A 23,777-nucleotide genomic window follows, 5' to 3' on the forward strand; every position below is an offset into this window, starting at 1 on the left:
AAAATGGTAGAGGAAAATACTACACAAACAGTAATAACACTAAATGTTAATGGATTGAACTCCCCAATCAAAAGACATAGACTGGCAGAATGGATTAAAAAACAGGATCCTTCTATATGCTGTCTACAGGAAACACATCTTAGACCCAAAGATAAACATACATTGAAAGTGAAAAATTGGGAAAAGATATTTCATGCAAATAACAACCAGAAAAGAGCAGAAGTAGCTATACTGATATCCAACAAATTAGACTTCAAATGTAAAACAGTTAAAAGAGACAAAGAAGGATATTATCTACTAATACAAGGAACAATTCAACATGAAGACATAACAATCATAAATATTTATGCACTGAACCAGAATGCCCCAAAATACATGAGGCAAACACTGCAAACACTGAGAGGGAAATAGACACATCTACCATAATAGTTGGAGACTTCAATTCCCCACTCTCATCAATGGACAGAACATCTAGACAGAGGATCAATAAAGAAACAGAGAATTTGAATATTACAATGAATGAGCTAGACTTAACAGACATTTATAGGACATTACACCCCACAACAGCAGAATACACATTTTTCTCAAGTGTTCATGGATCATTCTCAAAGATAGACCATATGCTGGGTCACAAAGCAAGTCTCAAATTTAAAAAGATTGAAATCATACAAAACACTTTCTCAGATCATAAGGGAATGAAGTTGGAAATCAATAATAGGCAAAGCGCCAGAAAATTCACAAATATGTGGAGGCTCAACAACACACTCTTAAACAACCAGTGGGTCAAGGAAGAAATTACAAGAGAAATCAGTAAATATCTCGAGGCAAATGACAATGAAAACACAACATATCAAAACTTATGGGATACAGCAAAGGCAGTGCTAAGAGGGAAATTTATTGCCCTAAATGCTTATATCAAAAAAGAAGAAAGGGCAAAAATATAGGAATTAACTGTCCACTTGGAAGACCTAGAGAAAGAACAGCACACTAACCCCAAAGCAAGCAAAAGGAAAGAAATAACAAAGATTAGAGCAGAAATAAATGAAACTGAGAACATGAAAACAACTGAGAAAAATCAATAAAATCAGAAGTTGGTTCTATGAGAAAATCAATAAGATTGATGGGCCCTTAGCAAGATTGACAAAAAGAAGAAGAGAGAGGATGGAAATAAATAAGATGAGAAATGGAAGAGGAGACATAACCACTGACCCCACAGAAATAAAGGAGGTAATAACAGGATACTATGAACAACTTTATGCCAATAAATAAAACAATGTAGATGAAATGGACAAGTTCCTAGAAAGGCATGAACAACCAACTTTGACTCAAGAAGAAATAGATGACCTCAAGAAACCAATCACAAGTAAAGAAATTAAATCAGTCATTAAAAAGCTTCCCAAAAAGAAAAGTCCAGGACCAGACGGCTTCATTTGTGAATTCTAACAAACATCCCAGAAAAAATTAGTACCAATCCTGCTCAAACTCTTCAAAAAAACTGAAGAGGAGGGAAAGCTACCTAATTCATTCTATGAAGCCAACATCACCCTCACACCAAAACCAGGCAAAGATACTACAAAAAAAGAAAACTACACACCAATCTCTCTAATGAACATAGATGCAAAAATCCTCAACAATTCTAGCAAATCGAATCCAGCAACACATTAAAAGAATTATACATCATGACCAAGTAGGATTCATCCCAGGTATGCAAGGATGGTTCAACATAAGAAAATCAATTAATGTAATACACCATATCAACAAATCAAAGCAGAAAAATCACATGATCATCTCAATTCATGCAGAGAAGGCACCTGACAAGATTCAACATCCTTTCCTGTTGAAAACACTTCAAAGGATAGGAATACAAGGGAACTTCCTTAAAATGATAAAGGGAATATATGAAAAACCCACAGCTAATATCATCCTCAATGGGGAAAAATTGAAAACTTTCCCCCTAAGATCAGGAACAAGACAGGGATGTCCACTATCACCACTGTTACTCAACACTGTGTTGGAAGTTCTAGCCAGAGCAATTAGACAACAAAAAGAAATACAAGGCATCAAAACTGGAAAGGAAGAAGTAAAACTCTCACTGTTTGCAGATGATATGATACTATATGTCGAAAACCCTGAAAAATCCAAGGCAAAACTACTAGAGCTAATAAATGAGTACAGCAAAGTGGCAGGTTACAAGATCAATACTCAAAAATCTGTAGTGTTTCTATACACTAGTAATGAACAAGCTGAGGGGGAAATCAAGAAACAAATTTCATTTACAATTGAAATTAAAAGAATAAAATACTTAGGAATAAATTTAACTAAAGAGACAGAAGACCTATACAAAGAAAACTACAAGAAATTGTTAAAAGAAATCACAGAAGACCTAAATAGATGGAAGGGCATACCGTGTTCATGGATTGGAAGACTAAATATAGTTAAGATGTCAATTCTACCTAAATTGATTTACAGATTCAATGCAATACCAATCAAAATCCCAACAACTTACTTTTCAGAAATGGAAAAACCAATAAGCAAATTTATCTGGAAGGGCAGGATGCCCCAAATTGCTAAAAGCATCTTGAGGAAAAAAAACAAAGCTGGAGGTCTCTCATAATATGCCTGACTTTAAGGCATACTATGAAGCCACAGTGGTCAAAACAGCATGGTACTGGCATAAAGATAGATATATTGACCAATGGAATCGAATAAAGTGCTCAGATATAGACCCTCTCATCTATGGACATTTGATCTTTGATAAGGCAGTCAAGCCAACTCACCTGGGACAGAACAGTCTCTTCAATAAATGGTGCCTAGAGAACCGGATATCCATATGCAAAAGAATGAAAAAGGACCCGTATCTCACACCCTATACAAAAGTTAACTCAAAATGGATCAAAGATCTAAACATTAGGTCTAAGACCACAAAACAGTTAGAGGAAAATGTAGGGAGATATCTTATGAATCTTACAATTGGAGGTGGTTTTATAGACCTTACACCTAAAGCAAGAGCACTGAAGAAAGAAATAAATAAATGGGAGCTCCTCAAAATTAAACACTTTTGTGCATCAAAGAACTTCATCAAGAAAGTAGAAAGACAGCCTACATAATGGGAGACAATATTTGGAAACGACATATCAGATAAAGGTCTAGTATCCAGAATTTATAAAGAGATTGTTCAACTCAACAACAAAAAGACAGCCAATCCAATTACAAAATGGGAAAAAGACTTGAACAGACACCTATCAGAAGAGGAAATACAAATGGCCAAAAGGCACATGAAGAGATCCACAACGTCCCTGGCCATTAGAGAAATGCAAATCAAAACCACAATGAGATATCATCTCACACCCACCAGAATGGCCATTATCAACAAAACAGAAAATGACAAGTGCTGGAGAGGATGTGGAGAAAGAGGAACACTTATTCACTGTTGGTGGGAATGTCAAAGGGTGCAACCACTGTGGAAGGCAGTTTGGCAGTTCCTCAAAAAGATGAATACAGAATTGCCATATGACCCAGCAATACCATTGCTAGGTATCTACTCAGAGGACATAAGGGCAAAGACACAAACGGACATTTGCACACCAATGTTTATAGCAGCGTTATTTACAATTGCAAAGAGATGGAAACAGCCAAAATGTCCATCAACAGAAGAATGGCTAAACAAACTGTGGTATATACATACGATGGAATATTATGCAGCTTTAAGACAGGATAAACTTATGAAGCATGTAATAACATGGATGGACCTAGAAAACATTATGCTGAGTGAGTCCAGCCAAAAACTAAAGGACAAATACTGTATGGTCCCACTGATGTGAACTGACATTAGTGAATAAACTTGGAATATGTCATTGGTAACAGAGTCCAGCAGGAGTTAGAAACAGGGTAAGATAATGGGTAATTGGAGCTGAAGGGATACATACTGTGCAACAGGACTGCATACAAAAACTCAAAAATGGACAGCACAATAATACCTAAGTGTAAACTAATCATGTTAAAACACTGAATGAAGCTGCATGTGAGAATGATAGAGGGAGGATAGCTGGGGACATAAATGAAATCAGAAAGAAAGATAGATAGTAAAGATCGAGATGGTATAATCTAGTAATGCCTAGAGTGTATAATAATAGTGAAATGTATAAGGTACAATTTTAAAAATGTTTTTGCATGAGAACAAAGGAATGTCATTATTGCAGGGTACTGAAAATAGATGGTAATTAATATTTTAAAATGTCACCTTAAGTGTGAGACTAAAGCAAAAAATGTTTATTTGTTACAAAATTTGTATTTTGACTGTGCATTTCCTAATATAACTTATGTAGATAGTTTGATTGAACACCATAAGTACTTGGAATCTCAGGTAGCACATGAGATTTTGTTGGTTTGTCCAGAGTGATGCCCCGATGAATCCCAGAGTGATTCGATCAGTGAGTGGAAAAGCATTTGCAAGCCGCCTTCGGGGAATGGTGAGAGTGGGGAGAAATTCAACTTCCCCAAGTGAATTCTTCATATTCTCACAAGCAGTGTGGACAATCAAAGCTATAGGCTGAGCCCCCAGTCTTGGGGTTTGTTCACATGAAACTTAACCCCACAAAGGATAGGTCAAGTCTACTTAAAATTTAGGCCTAAGAGTCACCCCCAAGAGAGCCTCTTTTGTTGCTCAGAGGTGGCTTCTCTCTCCAGCCAACATGACAAGCAGTCTCACCACCCTCCTCCTCTCTGCGTGGGACATGACTCCCGGGGGTGTGGACCTTCCTGGCAACGTGGGACAGAGATCCTGGAATGAGCTGAGACTCAGTATCAAGGGACTGAGAAAAACCCTAGAATGAGCTGAGAATTAACATCAAGGGATTGAGAGAATCTTCTCGACCAAAGGGGGAAGAGTGAAACGAGACTAAGTGTCAACAGCTGAGAGATTCCAAACAGAGTTGAGAGGTTATCCTGGAGGTTATTCTTATGCATTAAGTAGATATCACCTTGTTGTTCAAGATGTAGCGGAGAGGCTGGAGGGAACTGCCTGAAAATTTAGAGCTGTGTTCCAGTAGCCATGTTTCTTGATGATGATTGAACAATGATATAGCTTTCACAATGAGACTCTGTGAATGTGAAAACCTTGTGTCTGATGCTCCTTTTAGCTACTATATCAACAGAAGAGTAGAACATATGGAATAAAAATAAATAATAGGGGGAACAAATGTTAAAATAAATTTAGTTTGAAATGCTAGTGGTAAATGAAAGCGAGGGGTAAGGGATATGGTGTGTATAATCTTTTTTTCTCTGTTATCGTTTTATTTCTTTTTCTGTCGTCTTTTTCTTTTTCTAAATCGATGCAAATGTTCTAAGAAATGATGAATATGCAACTATGTGATGATATTAAGAATTACTGATTGTATATGTAGAATGGAATGATATCTTAATGTTTTGTTTGTTAATTTTTTTTAATTAATAAAAAAAGTTTAAAAAAATTGAAAAAAGAAGAAACTCCAAAAATATACTGTTAGGGATACCTGCACATATGTGCATGGTGAAGAAACCATGCTGGAAGAAACCAAGAGAATAATAAACACAGAAACCAGAGTATTGAAAACCAAGGAAGGAAGGAAGACAAGGAGATAGGGCACAGGTTGGCACCAGACCTGCAAAGCTGCTGGTGTGGGGTTTATTTTCTGAGCTGAGTGGTTGGTTTAAGGATGTTTTATCATTAAAGTGTACATGTAGAACAAACTTCTGCCTGTATGAAATATCTTATAGTCAGGCTAAAGAAAGACAGATGCGAGAAGGTGGACACACTTCGCTGGGGACATCCTGCCCCGAGAACCTAGGCTGGCCCCAGGCTATGGTTTGACGTCCCTCCTCTGCCCTGGCAGGGCCCCTACTCAAGGGCCCAGGCTCGCCTCTAACAGCAGGCCGCTCCCAGGCACAGATGCTCTGTCAACACTTCTGGGCCACAAAGGCCTTTACTCAGACCATTTCTTCATCGCTCATATTTTTTAAAGGCTTAATATGTAAAACTAAGAAAGAAAAGATAAGCCTGTATCCTATAGATGATGCTGTACACACATAATTGAACAGCAAGAAGGGCTATGTGGGAGGTACGCTGTTATCAGCAGTCTTAAGGACAACATCTAGGGGAGGCTGGAGAGAGGAAGGGGCAGGGGGCCAGGGTAGGTCAAGACCACTGAGCATTTCGTGAGGCCAAAACAGACACCAAGATGCCTAAGGGTGGGAGACAAGACAGAAAGGAAAATGGGTATTTCCCACCAATCATTATTTCATGCATACCAGCTCATCAGGGGCCTTAACATGAAACAAGCCTAAAATGTATAGCACCTTATAACCACAAAGATGTTAAGTAGGAGTAACAGAATTTTGCTCAACAGCAGAAACACAGAAATTGTAGTACTCATTTAAAATCTCCTGGCCAACAAAATAAAAAGGCAAAGCTGGGAGCAGACTCTCAATCTTCTGACTTTTAAATCTGTACTCAAAAGAGCCTGCACCTTTTTAATCAGAGAGCAGCACCCTTCTACCTCCCCTCAGAGACTAATGGCTATGTAAAAACATTAGTAGGGAAACTAATGGTTTCCCTACACTGTGGCTTCAGACATGGCTGGGCTGTCTCTCCATCTCACCTACCCACCTTCCTTTACCAATGGTTACCTTAGCCAAGCAGAGCCAGAAATCATCACCTGAGAGACAAGGCTCAATAAGTGGCTATTTAGGAAAAAAACAACAACAAAAAAGTAAAACTATACAACTTTTTTCCAGCCCACCATCTTAACTATAACTGAAGTTGAGGGTTAAACGCAAAGGGTTAAATTAAAGTCTCTTTTTGCAGAATTAAACTAGGTCTTTCGATCGTTTTCACAATATACCTCTAAAAAGTGTCACATTTTAATTCTAGTAAGTATTCAGGAATGACTGCTCATTAAAGAAGCTTTCTTTCTTCACACAGACATGCTAAATGTGTCCGAGCACCACCAAGCTGGCAGCATGGCAAGGCGGCTCAACAGGCAACTGTCACGGCCCAAACTAAGCCCTGGCCATGGTGGGCATCCCAGGCTGCCTGCCAAGGGACCCCACCTGTAAAGTGCTTTCATGCAACGCTGGAAAGGTCAAATAGCTACATGTGTTCCAGGGCTTGAAAGACTCAAAGGCCAAAAGAGAGAGTTCATATTTCAGAGCAGGCCCCACAGCTCAGGCATCATCGTCCCACAGGAGGGTTTGGTCACAAGGACACAAGGCCTGGCTGCCGGTCACAAGGACACCAGGCCTACATGCTCTCACGAGCGTTCCCACTCCTGACCTGGGAATCATGGAAAAGAAGCAACCTCGGCTGATGAAGAGGTTATGAAAATACTGAGAGTCAAGTTCCAGAAGTGAACAAATGAACAAACAGATACCTGGGCTCTGAAAGGAGCATCAAAGCAGAGCCAGAGGGCCGAAAAGATTACAGGCTCTGGACCTAAATACTTTGTAAACAGAGGGGAAATGACTAAGTTTCAACAAATACATAAAGAAATCAATTTCAATATGACAACATCTTGACTGCTGTGCCCACTGAGAGGGGCCTTTCCTGAAGCAAGAATGGGGCGCAGGCAGCCCTAGCGGCACACGTCAGACCAGGCTCTGCTTGGCTGTGACTACAACTGAGCCTTCCTGTAGCCAGCAGCAGGAGCCCAGGGAAGCTGCCGGCACTGCCTGCATGCACCACAAACCACTGTGTATTAGCATGACACTGCAGGTTACGGGACAGGAAGACCAGACCACCCCACAATGCTCATTCAAGTCCCAAGCAATGTCCAGAGAGTCTCCCCCACCACCCAATTGAGGTTCAGGGCCTTGAAAGAGCCTCCACATTACCATGAAATTCTTTAACACAACTGCTCGTCTCCCTGCGACAAAGGAGTGGGTGGCACCACACAGTTGTGGTTGGAAGAGCAGGGCTGACGCCAGGTCACTGGGACATGCCAGTCCAGGCGATGGGTCCCAGCCACCCTAGAAGCAATCACGCTGATCCACTCTAGCCTAATCTGGGATTGTGCCATTTCTCTTCTTAAATAATTTACAGGCACACGGCCCGTCAGAGAGAGTCAGCAGTGACTGACCCGAGGCCCTGGTCCAGGGGCTGCACACGAGCACATCATCCAGAGGCAGAAATCAAGCACCGACAGCGTCGCCCCGTGGACTGAAGGGCACGCAGAGGCCTCCCCTTCCCCCCTCGCCAGCCCGACTCTTTCGACCTCCACCAGTCACAGGAAGGGCACGCCCTCTCAGTAAATGCAGTCTCTGTGGGAACAGCTCCACTTCCAGTAGGTTCAAAACCTAACGGCCCGCTAGGGAGAACAGCGCCGTGACATGACAAAGGTAGAAACTGACACCAGGAGGAAAGGGACACAGCAGGCAGCACTGCTCCAAGCCCTGGGGGCACTGCCCTCAGGCAAAGCCAGGCAGCTGTCAACCCACCTCAGCACAGGCTTTGCAGGATGAAGATGCAGAGGCCCAGCGCACAAAAGCAGAGACCTCCCTGACTTCTCAGTCTCCCAACCTGTGTGGCTCTGGGATTCTAAGAGCTACAGTCCTTCCACCCTGACAAGAGAAAGCAAAGCACAGGGCTAGGCTTGTGCCCAGCATCTTACTTGACTTGCTCCCAGGTCTTGGTGGCCAAATGTAGGACCCAGAGATCCCTGTAGTGGTAGAACTGCTCTCCATCCGGGGAAGCAAACTCTCCTCCAAACACCCAGAGCTGTCCACCACCTTGAGATACCACCACAGCCTGTTAAGAGAGAGAGGACACTGTGAGGACACAACCACACTGCAGCACGCAGCACGGACTCTTGCTTGGCCAGCTCTGCAACCATGGCGTCTGAATATAACCCCACACCCCCAGCCTCGATAAGCATCTGGTGTGGCCGGGCCCTGGGCTCGCTTATCATGAGACAGGGCTCACCTGGAAAGGAAATCCTGTGTCTGAGGGGAAGAGACTGCACAGGTGACTGAAAACATTCCACGGCCTTCTCCGGCATTCTCCCGTAAGCATCGCCATCCAGAGTGGGGATTCTACCTCCCACCAACACCTATGGGGTAGGCACTGTGCTGGGAGGGAGGTGCCGGGCAAGCCACAGATCAGCCTTGCCAGTCGAGCTGCCCACAGGGCATCTCAGCAGAGAAGCAGGCAGGTACAGTGCAGCCTACAAAAGGCACGGGATGCAGTAAAGGAAAGCAGCCTCGGGGCCTGGGTGTGAGAAGCTGGATCATCATGTGTTGCCAAGACCTTGTGAGGTGGTAGAGAGGCAGTCCCACCTGTGCACAGGCACAGCTGCTGCCCTCTGCCAAAATGAGCCTGAGCCCTGTCCTCACACCCCGCCTCCAGGGAACAGCACTTCACAGGCAAGGAGCTAGGCGAGGAGCCACCCCCACCGGCTTGGGGTCTTTTGGCACAGAGCAGGAGTGCTAGCACCAGGACTGCACCCCAGAGTCCGCCCTCCCCAGGCCAAGGGTGCTGCATTTCCTTCTGACACAAGAGGTATTCCGACAGGAGGGACAGCTCCCCCAGATCCCCGCTGGGCCTGTCCCAGCACCCCAGCCACACCCCATTCAAGGGCCTCAGCCCAGGCTTCTAGGGAGGGGCCTTCTCCAAGGCCTTCCTGGCCTGGCAGGAACGTTTCTGACAGAGGCCACCACTCAGCACATGTCCCATCCTGTCACGCATACCACACACCTGCCACAGTCCAGGTCAACTGTGCCGGCAATGTGTGGGAGGTAACCCTGCCCCTTCCAGCTCACAAGTTCTTGGCAACATATGATGATTCAACTGCAACAGTTTACTCCTGAACTCCCAAACCGCAACAAGGGCTAATCTATTCCTCTGAACTGTGTATTCCTAAACACACGAACACCTTACACACAAGTCAATCTCCTTCCTCCCAACTCACTGCCCTCAGGCTACCTCCTTCTCAGAGGAGTGGGGCCTTGCTGCTTCTCCCCACCACGGACCGGCACCTCCACGCGTCTCCAGGACAGGGCTTGGTCATGTACCCTAAAATCCCATTTCTCGAGAATCAAGATGATTCGAAAGTCAGCAGGAAAGGTTTAATGTGTTGCACAATCCTATGAGCAATCCGTGAGGATTAAACAACACGCCATCCAAGATCCAGCCCAGAAGGCAATCCCACACAATGCACAGGCCCAGGGAGCAGGCTAGGCCTTGGGTTCTTTCTCCCAGACATGCACAGAGCAGACCTCATGTCATCTCGCACTCAGATCTCGTCGTGGGGTGCTTTAGCATGGACCCAGTCCTGGCAGCTGGACACACAGGCAGCCCCTGCCAAACCACACAATCTCTCAGTGGGTAGCTCAGCCACCTCCTCGACCCGCTGGGTGCGGCATGGGAACCGTGGTCAGCCAGGGGTCCAGTGACACCTATGCCAGCCCACACGTGTCACACACCCAAGCACCTGCCTGTTTCTACTCTCAGTCGGCCACAGGGATAGTCTGGGAATGATTTCTTGTTACTTTAATAAAAGATACTTTAAGCTTTAGACAGCAGTCCTTCCACAAGAAACAAATAGGACCCTCTAGTGAACCTGGAAGTGAGAACAGGAGATCCTGCCGAGTGCTGAAGGGCAAGGGAGTGAGGCTGAAAGCAGGGCACCCCCACCTTCCTGCAGCAGAGCGCACAGAGCTGCCCCTGGTTCCCTAGATGAAGGCTACTCCAGCCAAACTGGACTCACAGCTTGCCCTCAAAGCTGGTGCAGAAATCAAAAGACATGGAAAAAGAAAGGAGTCTGGGCATCTAGTTACAGGGCCATGGGTACCCCAAGGAAGGGACACTGTGGACTCAGGCCATCTACACACCTGTGTCGGGAGTCTGGGCACCCCGAGGGCAGGGACACTGTGGACTCAGGCCATCTACACACCTGTGTCGGGACCCTGGACACCCCGAGGGCAGGGACACTAGACTCAGGCCATCTACACACCTGTGTCGGGACCCTGGACACCCCGAGGGCAGGGACACTGTAGACTCAGGCCATCTACACACCTGTGTCGGGACCCTGGACACCCTGAGGGCAGGGACACTGTAGACTCAGGCCATCTACACACCTGTGTCGGGAGTCTGGGTACCCCGAGGGCAGGGACACTGTGGACTCAGGCCATCTACACACCTGTGTCGGGACCCTGGACACCCTGAGGGCAGGGACACTGTAGACTCAGGCCATCTACACACCTGTGTCGGGACCCTGGGCACCCTGAGGGCAGGGGCACAGTGGACTCTCAGGGCTCATTCAACGTCCTTACTCTTTAATCCCAGGAAAAATGCCACAGGCTGGGCTTCCTTCTCAGCAACAGGCCTCTGTACAGCCCACGTGGGATAGAAAGCTTAAAATAAGCTTTCTATCTCTTGGTAGCCTTGATGAATACCAATGAGTTCTGTCTCTTCTACTACAATGACTCCCTCACTTTCGGCACAGAACTGGCACCCCATAATGGAGCACACAACCACTTTATAAACTGATGTGAGTGCAGGCTGCTTGCAGGACTACTTTGCCCAGACACCCTGACTCAGAGGCCATCCCAGTCCTGGCCTGACTACATATCGGGCGCAGCAGGGGCAGCGCAGGGTCCACTCTGCACTCAGTGAGGGAGCCCAGCCTCCTCAACAAACGGCCCAGAGTAACTTCCCACCTCAGCCCATCAGAGACAACCTTCTCATTTGCCCCTAAAAGACCAGTGCTTTATTTCATGGTGAGAATGGGATCCAGCAAGATAAGAATGCTTCAAGTTAGAACTCAAAGAAGGTGGAAGTAAGGGTCCAACCCTGGGCACGTTCCATGGGGAGGCCCCTCCCTGGGCTGAGGACCCCACCCACTACTAGTCCTGCCAGCCAGCTGCCTGTTCTGTCCATCCCCCCAGCACAGGAGTCACAGGGGACAATGATTAAGGACGAGCCAGGCCTCACATCTAAAGCTCCAACAGTTCCAAGGGGGAAAAACTGATCTTTAAAGAAAACAGAGCAGGCCCAAAACCTAAGGAACATTTTGAGTTCAAAGGAAGTAAGGGAAGGGGAGGGTTTGTGAAGGCGGCATAGGAAGCTCCAGGACCAGGCTCTCCCCTGAAACACGCATTGAACTGGCAGGAACTGCTGAATCCCCGCTTCTGGGGCTCTGGAGTCTAGCGGAACCTGTGCAGCACCCAGGGAAGAACTGGGGGAAGAGGCTGGTAAACTGTGGTAAACAACAGTGAATTTCAGCCTCCCCAGCCCCAGTCACGGCAAAAGCTGTGAGGGCTGCACCCCGGCTCCCAGCACGCCTTGCTGGTGCCACGGTGGGCTGTAAGGACTCCGAAATCCAGGGGTCTCATCTCTGCTCACTGTTTTTTATCAGCTACTGCAGATCCCTGGGTGGCCGGCTCTGAGGGGGGCCTTGTTTCAACAACCACCCCAGGGGAAATGGCAGAAGAGTCTTCAAGAGGCAGTGCCTTTCTCTCTCTCTTTTATCTTTCCATTCCTCATTTGGGAGCAAAAATAGTTTGGAAAAGTCACAAACTGACAGCTCCAGCCTTCAACAACATCAACAAAACTAACCATCCCAGAGGAGTTGGAGAACAACACTTACAGAGACCTAACAACCTAATATTCAGAATGTCCAGTTCTCAACAAAAAGTTACAAACACAAAAAGAAAAGTATGGCCCATTCACAGGAAGAAATAAATTTGCCAGAAACTCATACACTGGAACTATGAGTCAAAAACTTTAAAACAACTGTGTTAATATGTTCAATGAGCTGAAAGAACCCTTACACAAAGAACTAAAGGAAATAAGGAAAACACTGTATAAACAACAAAAAAGAGAAAAGGAAATTATAACAAGGATTTATAACAGAATTTATAACAGAGATCTATAAACAGAAATTCTGGAACTTCTAGTATTGTAACTGAAATGAAAAATTCATCAGACAGATTCAACAGCAGATATGGACAGGTAGAAGAAAGGACCAGCAAACTTGAAGACAGGACAACTGAAATTACTGAGTGTGAGAAAAGAAAAATAATGGAGAAAAGTGAAGTGTCTGAGGAAACTACAGGACACCATCAAGTGCACCGGCAAACCGCCACTGACGTCCCAGAAGGACAAAAGAATGACACAAGGCAGAAAATAACATTTGAAGAAACGCCAAAAACTTCCCAAATCTGATGGAAGACATAAATATACACATAACAAACTTCAAGTAGGACAGTCTCTAAGAGATCTACAACAAGACATATTATAGAGAAATTGTCAACGCCCACAGACAGAGAGGATTTGGAAAGCAGGAAGAGAAGCGACTTTTCACATATCTCCAGTAAGATTCAAGTGGATTTCTCATCAGAAACCATGAGGTCAGAAGACACACTTAAAGTCCTTAAAGAACAACACAGTCAACCAAGAATTCTCTAGCCAGTAAATTATCTTTCAGAAATGAAGGAGCAATCAAGACATTTACAGATAAATAAAAGTTTAAAGGGTTTTTACCAGAAAACCTGCCCTACAAGAAATGCTGAAGGAAGTCCTCCAGGCCAAAATAAAAGGACACCAACGCAAAGGCACAGCAGAGATAAAGAACATTCATACAGGTAACTACATAAAGATAAAATCCTGTATCACTGTACTTCGGGATCAGAAGGGCTTTCCCTCACCCAATATGATCCAACAGACAAATGTATAAAATAACATTTATAGTTTATTTATAGTTTGTTAATGGACAGATAATGTATACAGATGTAACATGACACGAGAACAATATAAAGGAAGAGGGACAGAGGTATATAGGAGTAGGGAGCTTTTACATACTACCAAAACCAGCTCAGTACTAGTCAAACTAGGTTGTTACTAGATTAAGATATTCATCGTAGTTAACAGTAACTACTAGGAAAATAAAAAATATAGAGAAAAGGAAAGGAGGGAATCAAAATAGTGTACTACAGGAAAAGCACCTAAATGCAGGGTGCAAGGGTGGTCAGTGGTAGAGTTCTCACCTGCCATGCAGGAGATTCAGGTTCAATTCCTGGCACATGCATTTCCCCCACCAAAAAAAAACATACAGGACATACAGAAAACAAATAGCTAAATAGCAGAAATAAATTGTTCCTTCCCAGTTATTACCTAAACTATCAATTGGCTTTATTTATTAAAATATTAAAACCATAGAAAGTATCTTCTCAAATCACAATAGAATAAAGCTATAAATCAATAATAGAAGGAAAACTTAAAAATATGTGGAAATTTGTAATACACTATTAAACAACCAATGGGTCAAAGAAGAAATCACAAGTGAAATTAGGAAATATCTTGAAATGAACGAAAACAAAACACACCACAACAAACCTTATGGGATGCAGCAAATGCAATGCTCATAAAGAAATTTATAGCTCTAAATGCCTACATTAAAAAAAAAAAGACATACCACAAATCAACCTAATTTCACATCTAAAGAATATAGAACAAGTAGAGCAAACTAAATCAAAAGTTAGAAGAAGGAAGGAAATAGTAAATATTAAGAGTAGAGAAAAGGTAGAGAAACAATAGAATCAATATATCCGTCATTTTTTGTAAAGATCAATAAAATCAACAATTCTTTAGCAAAGAAAGAGAAAGGACTCAAACTAAAATCAGGAATGAAAGTGGGGACATTACTACTGACCTTACTGAAATAAAAAGGTTTAAGAGGAGTACTATGAACAATTACATGCTAACAAATTAGAAAACCTGGATGAAATAGACAAATTCTTTGAAACATACAAAATGCTTAACCTGATGCAAGAAGAAAGAGAAAATCTCAACGAATCTATAACAAGCGAAGAGATTAAATCAGTAATTAAAACTGACAAAGAAAAATACAGGACCTGATGGTTTCACTGCTGAAATCTACCAAATATTTAGAGAAGACTTAACAGAAAAACTTTCTAAACTCTTTCAAAACATCGAAGAAGAAGGATTACTTCCTAACTTATTTTGTGAGACCAGCATTACCCTGACAAATAAAGACAGCAGAGATACCAAAGACAGATAAAGACAGCAGAGAAAAGAAAATTGCAGACCAATATCCCTTATGAATACACATGTAAAAATCCTCAACAAAATACTAGCAAACCAAATCCAACAGTATACTGAAAAGATTATACACTGTGACCAAGGAGAATTAATTTCAAGAAGAGAAAGATAGTTTAACATCAAAAAATCAATGTAATACACAGTACATTAACAGAATGAAAGAAAAAAACATAATCCTCTGAATTAATGGAGAAAAGGCATTTTACAGAATCTAGCACTTCCTTGACCAAAAAACTTAGACAACCAGGAATGGAAGGAACTTTCTCAGCGTGAAAAAGGGCAGATATGAAAAAGCCCAAAGGTAACATCATACTCGACAACGAGAAATTGGAAGCTTCCCCCTAAGATCAAGAACAAGAAAGAATGGCTGCTGTCACCACTGTTACTCCAACGCTGTACGAGAAGTTCTAACTGGAGCAAATGAGGCAAGAAAAAGGAATAAAAAGGCATCCAAAGTGGAAGGGAAGACATCAGATTACCCCTATTTGCAAGATGACAGGCCCCTATATATAGAAAATGCCAAGGAAACCGTAAGAAAGCTACCAGAACTAATAAACTAACTCGGCAAAGTTGCAGGATGCAAGATAAACATGCAGAAGTCAGCAGGGTTTCTTCACCCAGTAATGAATAACCTGAAGAGGAAATCAAGACAGCAATTCCTTTTAGAAGAATAAAATACCCAGGAAAAATTTAACCAAGGGAGCAAAAGACTTGTAGACTGAACACTACAACACACTGCTAAAAGAAATTCAGGAAGACCTAAATAAATGGGAAGGTGTCTCATATTTAAGGATTGGAAGAATTAATATTAAGAGGCTGGAGGGAAGTGCCTGAAATTGTAGAGCTTTTTGTTCCAGCACTCATGTTTCTTGCAGATGACTGTATAATAACATAGCTTTCACAATTTAACTGTGTGATTGTGAAAACCTCATGTCTGATGCTCCATTTATCTACAGTTTGGACAGATGAGTAACATATATGGATTAAAAAAATAATAGATGGATACATGGGGGGAAATTACCTATTGCAAACTATGGACTACGGTTAATAGTAATATATTTTTTTTGCTTGGGCAGGCAGCAGGAATCAAACCTGGGTCTCTGTCATGGCAGGGAAAAAATCTGCCACTGAGCCACTGTCACACCACTCAAGAGTAAAATTTTAATATTCTTTCATTAACAGTTAACAATTGTACCACACCAATACTATCAGTCAATGAATGGGTGGCGGGGAAAGGATAAGGGGTATGGGAGGATTTGGGTTTTAGTTTTTATTTTTATTTCCTTTCTGGAGTAAAGAAAATGTTCCAAAATTGATCATGGGGATGTGTACACAACTATGTAACGATACCATGAGCCAGTGATTGTGTACTTCACATGGTCTGTATGCTGTGTGAGTGAATCTCAATAAAACCATATTAAGAAAAAAAAAGATGTCAATACTATCTAAAATGATCTACAAATTAAATGCAATCCCTATCAAGATTCAAGCAGCTGCTTTTGTGAAATGAAAACGCGAATCAAATTCATATGGAATTGCAAAGGGACCTGGATAACTAAAACAATCTTGAATAAGATAAAGTGGGAGGGCTCACACCTCCTGATTTCAAAACTTATTATAAAGCTACACTGATTTAAACAGTATGGTACTGGAGTAAGGACAGACATATAGACCAACGGAATAGAACTGAGAGTCCAGAGATAAATCCACACATCTATGGCCAGCTGATTTTCGACAAGGGTGCCAAGGCCATTCAATGGGGGGAAGAATAGTCTTTTTAACAACTAGTGCAGGGACAACTGGAAATCCATATGTAAAAGAATGAATGTAACATCTCTACACCTCACCATATCCAAAACCAATTCAAAATGGATCAACAACCTAAATGCAAAAACTAATACTATAAAACTCCTAAAAGAAAACATAGAGAAATAACTTCAGGATACTGTAGGAGGCAATTTGGATTTTTAGATTTTAAACCAAAGCCTGAGAAACAAAAGAAAAAATAGAGAAAATGGACTTCACGAAAATTTAAAACTTTTGTGCATAGGACACTATCAAGAAGGTAAACAGATAACTTACAGAATGGGAGAAAATATTTGGACACCATATATCTTATAAGGGTTTAATCTCCAGAATACAGAAAGAACTCTTAAACTCAACGAGACAAAGAAAATTCAATTTAAAAACCGGGCTAAAGAATTGAGTAGACATTTCACCAAAGAAGATATTCAATTGGCCAATAAGTATATAAAACATGCTCAAAATCATTCGCCATTAGAGAAATACAAATTGAACTACAATGAGATGCTACTTTACTCCCATTAGGATGGCATTATTAAAAGAACTGAACATAACAAGTATTGGTAAGGATTTGGAGAACCAGAAACCCTTTACACTGTTGTTGGAAATGTAAAATGGTACAGCCAGTGTGGAAAACAGTTTGGCATTTCCTTAGAAAGCTAACATGGAACTACAACAAAGCCCACTCATTTCTCCCCTAGGTATATACCCAAATAACTGAAAGCTGGGACTCAGGCAGATTTTTGTGCACCAAAGTTCACAGCGGTATTATTCACAATAGCCAAGAGGAAGCAAACCACGTGTCCATCAACAAAAGAATGGATAAACAAAATATGGTGCATTCCTACAATAGAATACTATGCAGCCAGAAAAAGAGATGAATTGCTAATATATGCTATAACACATGTGAATTCTAAAGACATCACGTTGAGTGAAGATGCCAGACACAAAATGACAAATATTTTATGATGCCTCTTATATGAAATACTTAGAGTACAAAATTCAGAGACTGAAAAGAGACTAGCGATGACAGTACTGGGGAATGGGGAGTTGTCGCTATGTGAATGTGAGTTTTGGTTGGTGTAATGAAAACAGTGTGCAAATAGACAGTGGTGAATGTACACGATTGTCAATGTACTTAATTCAAAGAATCATCTACTTAAAATGGTTTAAATGGAGATCGGGCCAAGATGGCACCTCAGTGAGGTGTGGGATTTAGTTCATTCTCCAGAGCAGCTGGAAAATAGCCAAAACCAGGACAAAACAACGGCTGGGGCCACGTCAGTGGCCAGACACACAGTGTACCCCAGCCTGGACCAGCTGGACCGGCTGTGAGCCCACCTGGAACCCTGGGTTCCCCAAAATGCAGAGGCTGGTGCCCCTCCCCCACAGGCTGCTTCCCAGAGGGGAAAGGAAAGGGACTCTACCAGGAGCAGGGGCTGAGCACAACCAAGTTCCAATTGTGGAATGAATTAACAAATTCTGACAACTAAAAATAGGCCCCCAGCTAAGCTGAACCTCAGTCAAAGCTGAGGTTGTTGGTTCTTACCCAGCACAGAGAGGGCAGGGCAGACGGTAAAAGAAAGGAAAAAGAAAAAAAAAAACAGGTTATTTTGGATCAGACAGCATGTAATACTTGAAAGGGACCCAGCCCTCCACATAGGACCTGGAGAGACACAGAGCAATATACCAGCTTAAGCTCTTGACTGAGAAACACAAGAAATGCGGGTCCTGCTCTGAAAAGGATTTTCCTCTTTCTCTTTCGTGGTTTTGCTTCTATGGCTTGACGACCCGTTGGATACAGCTGCAAGGCTTCTCAGGCTCCAACTGCCCCAGGCATGGACAGAATTAAGCTTGTCTGAGAGCTGGTCTGGAGGCTGTGCCTTCCTAAAGAGAGGGGAGGGGCCCAGCTCAGGTGGAATCCCTCCCTCAAGGAATTCAGACACAGGGTCTGGAAAACTAAAGCAATTAAAGCCGGCCTACAATCTCTCCTCTGTCTCAACCACACCCCAGAAGGGAGACTGTGCTGAAGTCAAAGGTACCGCTTTGCTGGGGGGGGGGGGGCGCGCAGGCAGAGAAGCACCACACACTGGGCAGGATAGGAAAAGTGCAGAGTCCAGAGGCTTCATAGGAAAATCTTACAACCTGCTGGGACTCACCCTCAGGGAAAACTGATGATGCAGGTGACTCTTTCCTCCTGACAGGAGGCCAGTTTGGCCTGGGAAAATCCCCTGGGGTCTATAATACCTAAGTACACCCTCCTAAGGGTGGGGGGAAAAAGGCACCATACAGGCAGGGCAAGAAACAAGAAAACAAGAACTGAAAAACTCTAATCTGTTAAACAAAACCTAAGCTAGTGGTCCAGAATAAACTGAACTGAATGTGAAAGAACACATAGACAACAAATTCACCCAGCAAGAAAATTCTAGGTTAAAGAGGTGAAAAAAATCTCCAGAAAAACTAATTCAGGTAATTAAATGTCTAGATGCCAGCAAAAAAATAACAACTCATACTAGGAAAACTGAAGATATGGCCCAGTCAAAGGAGCAAAGCAACAATTGAAATGAGATTCAGGAGTTGAAACAATTAATTCAGAATGCTCAAACAGACATGGAAAACCTCATCAAAAATCTAATCAATGAATTAGTCATTCAAAAGCTCCCTAAAAAGAAAAGTCCAGGACCAGACGGCTTCACATGTGAATTCTATCAAACATTCCAGAAAGAATTAGTACCAACTCTCCTCAAACTCTTCAAAAAAATCGAAGCGGAGGGAAAACTACCTAATTCATTCTATGAAGCCAACATCACCCTCATACCAAAACCAGGCAAAGATATTACAAAAAAAGAAAACTACAGACCAATCTCTCTAATGAATATAGATGCAAAAATCCTCAATAAAATTCTAGCAAATCGTATCCAACAACACATTAAAAGAATTATACATCATGACCAAGTAGGATTCATCCCAGGTATGCAAGGATGGTTCAACATAAGAAAATCAATTAATGTAATACACCATATCAACAAATCAAAGCAGAAAAATCACATGATCATCTCAATTCATGCAGAGAAGGCATTTGACAAGATTCAACATCCTTTCCTGTTGAAAACACTTCAAAGGATAGGAATACAAGGGAACTTCCTTAAAATGATAAAGGGAATATATGAAAAACCCACAGCTAATATCATCCTCAATGGGGAAAAATTGAAAACTTTCCCCCTAAGATCAGGAACAAGACAAGGATGTCCACTATCACCACTATTATTCAACACTGTGTTGGAAGTTCTATCCAGAGCAATTAGACAAGAAAAAGAAATACAAGGCATCAAAACTGGAAAGGAAGAAGTAAAACTCTCACTGTTTGCAGATGATATGATACTATATGTCGAAAACCCTGAAAAATCCAAGGCAAAACTACTAGAGCTAATAAATGAGTACAGCAAAGTAGCAGGTTACAAGATCAACATTCAAAAATCTGTAGCATTTCTATACACTAGTAATGAACAAGCTGAGGGGGAAATCAAGAAACGAATCCCATTTACAATCGCAACTAAAAGAATAAAATACCTAGGAATAAATTTAACTAATGAGACAAAAAACCTATATAAAGAAAACTACAAAAAACTGCTAAAAGAAATCACAGAAGACCTAAATAGATGGAAGGGCATACTGTGTTCATGGATTGGAAGACTAAATATAATTAAGATGTCAATCCTACCTAAATTGATCTACCAATCAATGCAATACAAATCAAAATCCCAACAACTTATTTTTCAGAAATAGAAAAACCAATAAGCAAATTTATCTGGAAGGGCAGGGTGCCCCGAATTGCTAAAAACATCCTGAGGAAAAAAAACGAAGCTGGAGGTCTCGCACTGCCAGACTTTAAGGCATATTATGAAGCCACAGTGGTCAAAACAGCATGGTATTGGCATAAAGATAGATATATCGACCAATGGAATCAAATAGAGTGCTCAGATATAGACCCTCTCATCTATGGACATTTGATCTTTGATAAGGCAGTCAAGCCAACTCACCTGGGACAGAACAGTCTCTTCAATAAATGGTGCCTAGAGAACCGGATATCCATATGTAAAAGAATGAAAGAAGATCTGTATCTCATACCTTATACAAAACTTAACTCAAAATGGATCAAAGATCTAAACATTAGGTCTAAGACCATAAAACAGTTAGAGGAAAATGTAGGGAGATATCTTATGAATCTTACAACTGGAGTTGGTTTTATGGACCTTAAACCTAAAGCAACAGCACTGAAGAAAGAAAGAAATAAATGGGAGCTCCTCAAAATTAAACACTTTTGTGCATCGAAGAACTTCATCAAGAAAGTAGAAAGACAGCCTACACAATGGGAGATAATATTTGGAAATGACATATCAGATAAAGGTCTAGTATCCAGAATTTATAAAGAGATTGTTCAACTCAACAACAAAAAGACAGCCAACCCAATTACAAAATGGGAAAAAGACTTGAACAGACACCTACCAGAAGAGGAAATACGGATGGCCAAGAGGCACATGAAGAGATGCTCAATGTCCCTGGCCATTAGAGAAATGCAAATCAAAACCACAATGAGATATCATCTCACACCCACCAGAATGGCCATTATCAACAAAACAGAAAATGACAAGTGCTGGAGAGGATGCGGAGAAAGAGGCACACTTATCCACTGTTGGTGGGAATGTCAAAGGGTGCAACCACTGTGGAAGGCAGTTTGGCGGTTCCTCAAAAAGCTGAATATAGAATTGCCATACGACCCAGCAATACCATTGCTAGGTATCTACTCAAAGGACTTGAGGGCAAAGACACAAACGGACATTTGCACACCGATGTTTATAGCAGCGTTATTTACAATTGCAAAGAGATGGAAACAGCCAAAATCTCCATCAACAGAAGAATGGCTAAACAAACTGTGGTATATACATACGATGGAATATTATGCAACTTTAAGACAGAATAAACTTATGAAGCATGTAATAACATGGATGGACCTAGAAAACATTATGCTGAGTGAATCCAGCCAAAAACTAAAGGACAAATACTGTATGGTCCCACTGATGTGAACGGACATTCGAGAATAAACTTGAAATATGTCATTGGTAACAGAGTCCAGCAGGAGTTAGAAACAGGGTAAGATAATGGGTAATTGGAGCTGAGGGGATACAGACTGTGCAACAGGACTAGATACAAAAACTCAAAAATGGACAGCACAATAATACCTAATTTTAAAGTAATCATGTTAAAACACTGAATGAAGCTGCATCTGAGCTATAGGGTTTTTTTGTTTTGTTTTGTTTTGTTTTTTTACTATTATTATTACTTTTATTTCTTTTCTCTATATTAACATTCTATATCTTTTTCTGTTGTGTTGCTAGTTCCTCTAAACCAAAGCAAATGTACTAAGAAACGATGGTCATGCATTTTTGTGATGATGTTAAGAATTACTGATTGCATATGTAGAATGGTATGATTTCTAAATGTTGGGTTAATTTCTTTTTTTTCCGTTAATTAATTAAAAAAAACCTAATCAATGAATTGAGAGAGGATATAAAGAAGGCAAGGAATGAACAAAAAGAAGAAATCGAAAGTCTGAAAAAATAAATAACAGAACTTATGGGAATGAAAGGCACAGTATAAGAGATGCAAAAAACAACGGAAACCTACAACGTCAAATTTCAAGAGGCAGAAGATAGGATTAGTGAACTGGAGGACAGGACATCTGAAATCTCACAAGGAAACGAAAACAGGAAACAGATTAGAAAAATATGAGCAGGGACTCAGGGAACTGAATGACAACATAAAGCACACAAATACATGTGTTGTGGGTGTCCCAAAAGGAGAAGAGAAGGGAAAAGAAGGAGAAAATTAATACAGGAAATTATCACTGAAAATTTCCCAACTCTTATGAAAGACTTAAAATGACAGATCCAAGAAGTGCAGTGTACCCCAAACAGAATAGATCCAAATGGACATACTCCAAGACACTTACTAATCAGAACATCAGATGTCAGAGAAAGAGAGACTCTGGAAAGCAGCAAGAGAAAAGCAATCCATCACAATCAAGGGAAGCCAATGCGCAGATTTCTCAGAAGAAACCATGGAGGTGAGAACACAGTGGGATGATATAGTTAAGTCATTAAAAGAAAAAAACTGCCAACCAAAATTCTATATCCAGCAAAATAGTCCTTCAAAAATGAGGGGAAATTAAAACACCTTCAGACAAAAAAATTACTGAGACAATTTGTGACCTAGAGGCCAGCTCTGCAAGAAGTACTAGAGACAGATAGGAAAAGACACATGAGAGAGGTGTGGAGAAGAGTGTAGAAATGAAGACAATCAGTAAAGGTAAAAAGAAGAAAAATTATATGTGACATATAAAATCCAAAAGGCAAAATGGTGGAAGAAAGTACTGCCAGTACAGTAATAACACTAAATATTAATGGATTAAATTCCCCAATCAAAAGACACAGACCGGCAGAATGGATTAAAAAACAGGACCCAAATCTATATGCTATCTACAGGAAACACTTCTTAGACCCAAGGATAAGCAGAGGTTGAAAGTGAAAGGTTGAGAAAAGATATTTCATGCAAATAAAAATCAGAAAAGAGCAGGAGTAGCTATACTAATATCCAATAAATTAGACTGCAAATGTAAAACAGTTAAAAGAGACCTAGAAGGACACTATATATTAATAAAAACAGCAATAAATAAGAAGGCATAACAATCATAAACATTTATGCATTGATCCAGAATGCTCCAAAATACATGAGGGAAACACTGAAAAGAGAAATAGACACATGTACCATAATAGTTGGAGACTTCAGTCCCCCACTCTCATCAATGGACACAACATCTAGACAG

The 23,777-nt window shown here is 41.6% G+C and overlaps 1 protein-coding gene across 4 annotated transcripts in view; it reads right to left on the reverse strand.

The window, feature by feature from the left end:
- KLHDC4 (kelch domain containing 4) overlaps nucleotides 1–23,777 on the reverse strand; it is a 107,073-nt gene that overhangs the window by 67,981 nt on the left and 15,315 nt on the right. For 2 of the 4 annotated variants that reach the window (XM_077133247.1, XM_077133248.1), the window contains one exon: nucleotides 8,643–8,779. The exons of the other annotated variants lie outside the window; for them this stretch is intronic. In XM_077133247.1, coding sequence (XP_076989362.1) covers nucleotides 8,643–8,779 — 137 coding nt within the window. The remainder of the gene's footprint in view (nucleotides 1–8,642; nucleotides 8,780–23,777) is intronic. 4 annotated transcript variants of the gene reach the window in all.

Source organism: Tamandua tetradactyla, chromosome 16 (genome assembly GCF_023851605.1).
Source record: "Tamandua tetradactyla isolate mTamTet1 chromosome 16, mTamTet1.pri, whole genome shotgun sequence".
Classification (NCBI taxonomy): Eukaryota; Metazoa; Chordata; class Mammalia; order Pilosa; family Myrmecophagidae; genus Tamandua; species Tamandua tetradactyla.